The following is a 4,039-nucleotide window of genomic DNA, read 5'->3' on the forward strand; positions in this document are numbered from 1 at the left end:
ACAACGCTGCATCGATCATATCTATGTCTACGGTGTGGTGTGGTGTGGTGTGGAGTGACTCACTCCCAGCGATCGAGTCGACTCGTGATTCTCTCTCTCTTCACTGTCACGTTGCTACTTATACTGCCTCTCGGGTCTCAAGACATGGCTAGTTTATCAAGCTTACCATACATGCATGACTAGCTTGACTTGCAAGAGAAAACTCAAATTAATCAGTACTCCCTCCGTCTCATAATGTAAAAATGTTTTTCCACTGAAAAACACGTTCTTACATTGTGGGACGGAGGGAGTAACATATGTAGAAGTTGCCTTGATGCAACAACCTGATTCTTTGTGTGCACTGCCACACTGCTAATATTGTTCTCAACTTCTCAGATATATATGGCTAATTAATCATTCAAGATTACTTGAACAATGAAAATATGTATGCAGCTTGACTTGCATGGGAAATTCAAATTAATTAGCTTATATATATATAGCTTGCCTTTCTTGCAACAACCTTGTCACCTTCTTCCACCTCCCAATCAGGCAATCACTACTAGTAACGTTACATGGTGCAAGTAAAAATACTATAGCATGCATCGCAGAGCCGATGGAGCTAGACTGCATGCATGCAGCAGGCAGCCATGGCATGCATGCATGCAAAGACTAGTAATAGCAGTAGAGAGAGAGAGGGAAAGAGAGAGAGAGAGCAGCAGCAGCAGCAGCAGCAGAGAATTAACTAGGGAAGAGACGCACGGCCGGGCATGCACATTCCATGCGCGGACGTCAGGCCATCAGCCGGCCGGGGAAGAAGGCGTTGGCACCACGTACGTAGGTAGGATCACGAGGAAAGCATGGACGAGACGACGATCGATGACGGCAACAAAAAAACCTCGTCCACCGATCGCACGTCATATGCCGCTGGCCCGGAAGAGCCGCATGAGGCCGAAGGTGAGCCCCATGGCGGCCAGCCCGCCGACGACGACCCGGGCGGAGGACCTCACCACGGGCGCCCTCCCCAGCACGGCGCCGACGACCCCGAACGCCGCCAGCGCCAGCGTCGCCACGGCCACCACCACGGCCACCCGCAGCTTGTACCCGACGATGAAGCCCGCCGCCAGCAGCGGCAGGAGGGCGCCGACGGAGAAGGCGAGGGCCGAGGCCGCCGCGGCCTGGACGGGGCTGGGCAGCGCCCTCTCCTCGTCGCCGCCGCGCTTGCCGTCGCGGTCGAGCTGCGCGATCTCCACGTCGCGCTGGGAGCAGACGGACACGAACTCCCCGATGGCCATGCTGCAGGCCCCCGCCAGCAGGCCCGCGAACCCGGAGATCACCATGGCCCGCACCTCGTGCTTCACCGCGCCCACGCCCAGCATCAGCGACGCGGTGGACACCAGCCCGTCGTTGGCGCCCAGCACCGCCGCGCGCAGCCAGTTGGCGCGGCCCGCGAAGTCCACGTCGGAGTCGGAGTCGATGCCGCCGCCGCCGCCGCGGCACATCGCGCCCGGGTTCTCGGCGTCGGCCAGCTTGGTGTCGTTCACGGCCATGGCTGGCAAGTGATCGAGAGTGAGACGGAGTTGAGATGGTTGGGGGTGGTGGCAGTGGTGGGAGGCAGGTAGCAAGCAGGCAGTAGTGTGGAGGACACACGCTCCGGTGGCGTGCTTTATAGGGGAGCTCTGGTCGATCAGGTGTGGAGGGTGTTGCGTGTGGGCATGCCGCTCTCCCCCTACCTTTTTCTCCCATTAGTGCTGAGGTTCCCAGCTTTCATGCCGCTCCGGGACTGTGTGGCTAGTGCGTACATGCCGCCATGCCATTGACACGGCCCCCTCTCTCTCTATCTTTTCCTCTCTTTTGACATCCGGTGTTGGGCGGGCGCGCGTGGCCACCACGATCGACCACACACCTAGACCTAGATTATTAACCCATCCATTCCAAATTCCATGGTGCTTGCTGAGTGTACATCGATCATACAACGACAGCTTAATTATTTAGGTCTTGTGGTGCAACATATGCGCTGATATGCATGGTTAGATCAACGTCCGATATACCAGTCTAATTTTTCAGGAGATTGGCGAGTTCACTCCGTAGTGGATCGACAAGGGAACATGTGTGCCCGTTCCATGATGCATGAACATGGCACGTCGATCAGCCTTTGGATTTTCCTTGCACATGTATCGATCAGTATTATTGCCGGCATGCATATGCGTAGGAAATCTAGCTAGGGAGCTCAGACTTTTAGAGTTCCTGTTCCTGTTACGGGGAGCTAGCTGTTTTCCTGTTTGACAAATTTGTGCTGACACAGTGGGCTGGCAGCTAGCTTTCTGGCAGTGCAAGCAGATGTATATGTCACTACTCACTGCCTGTTTTGTGTCTAGTACGTAAGTGTTCATTGAAATGGTGATGATGATCGTGAATATATTTGCAAGCAATGCGTTTGTTTCCTGAAAAGGGGGCTGAAACACATAGAAAGAGCGTATCATCCATCCAGTACATGTCTTAACACACCAACATCAAAGTTGTTCAGCAGTTATGCATGTTGTTCAATAACTAAAATACTGGAGTACATAGACAAAAGAAAAGCTATACAATTTTAATTGCAAACAATTGTTAGTTTTTCTATAGAAAATGGAAGCTCTCGTTACCTCGGGCCTCGACCAGGCATACAACCAAAAAGATCAATTAGTACTATATGCTATTCAAGCACAACTTAGATGTTAGTTGGTTAGGTTCGTTGCGATGGAACCGTCCTATTCAGGTTCAAGTTTTTAGACTTGCCACAGGTGCTCTCGCACATTTTATGGATTTATTTTAGGTCGTCTGACGCTATTCTTTCAACGGTATGGCGTGCCCGTCAACCATGAGGCATTTGTGGCGACCTCGTCATTCTTATGTATGTCGGCTTAGTCGCTCGGAGTTGTTTATAGGGGTAGGAAGTGCATGTGTGTGTTCATAAGAATGAGTGTGTGTGCGTGTAGGTGAGCGTCTACTTTTATACTATGTTTCTAAAAAAACAATTATGTGGACAAAGAAAAGCTGCAAACTTTATTTAGTTGAAAATTTCCACTTGCAGTTTTCGTTTATATGGGAGAAAAGCTACACATATAGTTGCAACCGATCGAAGTGGCTGAGTGGCATTTATTTTCATGATGGGATAGATGTTGTCGCTAGCTAGCCATGGACATGTTTTCATGTGGCCGGCTATATATAGCAAGTGTGTTTTTTCTTGTGTAAAGCGAGCTAGCCAGCCAACGTACCTGCCGTGACGTAGCTGATTCTCCTTATCATGATGGAACCGTATCATCTCAGGCTCTGAGCTGCAAATCACTTACTAAAAAACACTTTGGAGATGGAGCTGCGTGCACCACGTAACACAAGACAGAAATGAAAGGAGGAGCAACTCAACAAGCATCTCTGTCTTTCTGTGCTTGATTTGCAATGGCATTGGCATCTAGCTATAGGTAGCCGGGTAGCCATTTACTCTGTGATGTGTCTTTGCTTGTCATCAAAGAATCAAATATAATCACGAATCGATCGAAACGCCACGTTTATACCCCACATCTTGCCAGTTCAAAAAGGGCGATCATCATTTAACTAAATTATTACTCTGTTGTCTCTTTGCTTGTCAAAGAACCAAACATATCGCGAATCATGGATCGGAGCGCCATGTCTATACTCCGCATCTTGTCAGTTCAAAAATTATAGTAACCATTTAACGAAAAGTAGTACTAGAAGGCAAAACAAAACAAAAATAAATACTCCCTCCGTCCGGAAATACTTGTCCCAGAAATGAATAAAATTGATGTATTTATAACTAAAATAAGTCTAGATACAACCATTTTGAAGACAAGTATTTTCGGACAGAGAGAGTAGTACATTATCTTGGAATGCAAGGTAAATAGTAAAAAAGAGTGAGTAAAAACTAAGTGCGTGCATTGATTGGAAAGTAGATCCAGAGGAATCTAAGTGCATGCAATTTGCATGCATGCATCCCTCTCGTGGACACTGTTTTTCCTTCTTTTGTACCCACAAACAAAAAGAAGAAGAAGAAATAATAAAAGGC

The 4,039-nt window shown here is 48.8% G+C and overlaps 1 protein-coding gene across 1 annotated transcript; it reads right to left on the minus strand.

The window, feature by feature from the left end:
* Window positions 1-450: 450 nt before the first annotated feature.
* LOC125534558 (vacuolar iron transporter homolog 5) lies at window positions 451-1,624 on the minus strand. Its single transcript, XM_048697752.2, has one exon. The coding sequence runs from the start codon at window positions 1,524-1,526 to the stop codon at window positions 894-896; it is 633 nt and encodes a 210-aa protein (XP_048553709.1). The 5' UTR covers window positions 1,527-1,624; the 3' UTR covers window positions 451-893.
* Window positions 1,625-4,039: the final 2,415 nt, after the last annotated feature.

The sequence above is a fragment of the Triticum urartu genome, chromosome 2A (assembly GCF_056163025.1).
Source record: "Triticum urartu cultivar PI428250 chromosome 2A, HENAU_Tu73, whole genome shotgun sequence".
Lineage (NCBI taxonomy): Eukaryota > Viridiplantae > Streptophyta > Magnoliopsida > Poales > Poaceae > Triticum > Triticum urartu.

Bases quoted from the DNA above. Each gene is read 5' to 3' on its own strand.
- LOC125534558 (XM_048697752.2), bottom strand. From the start codon at position 1,526: ATGGCCGTGAACGACACCAAGCTGGCCGACGCCGAGAACCCGGGCGCG.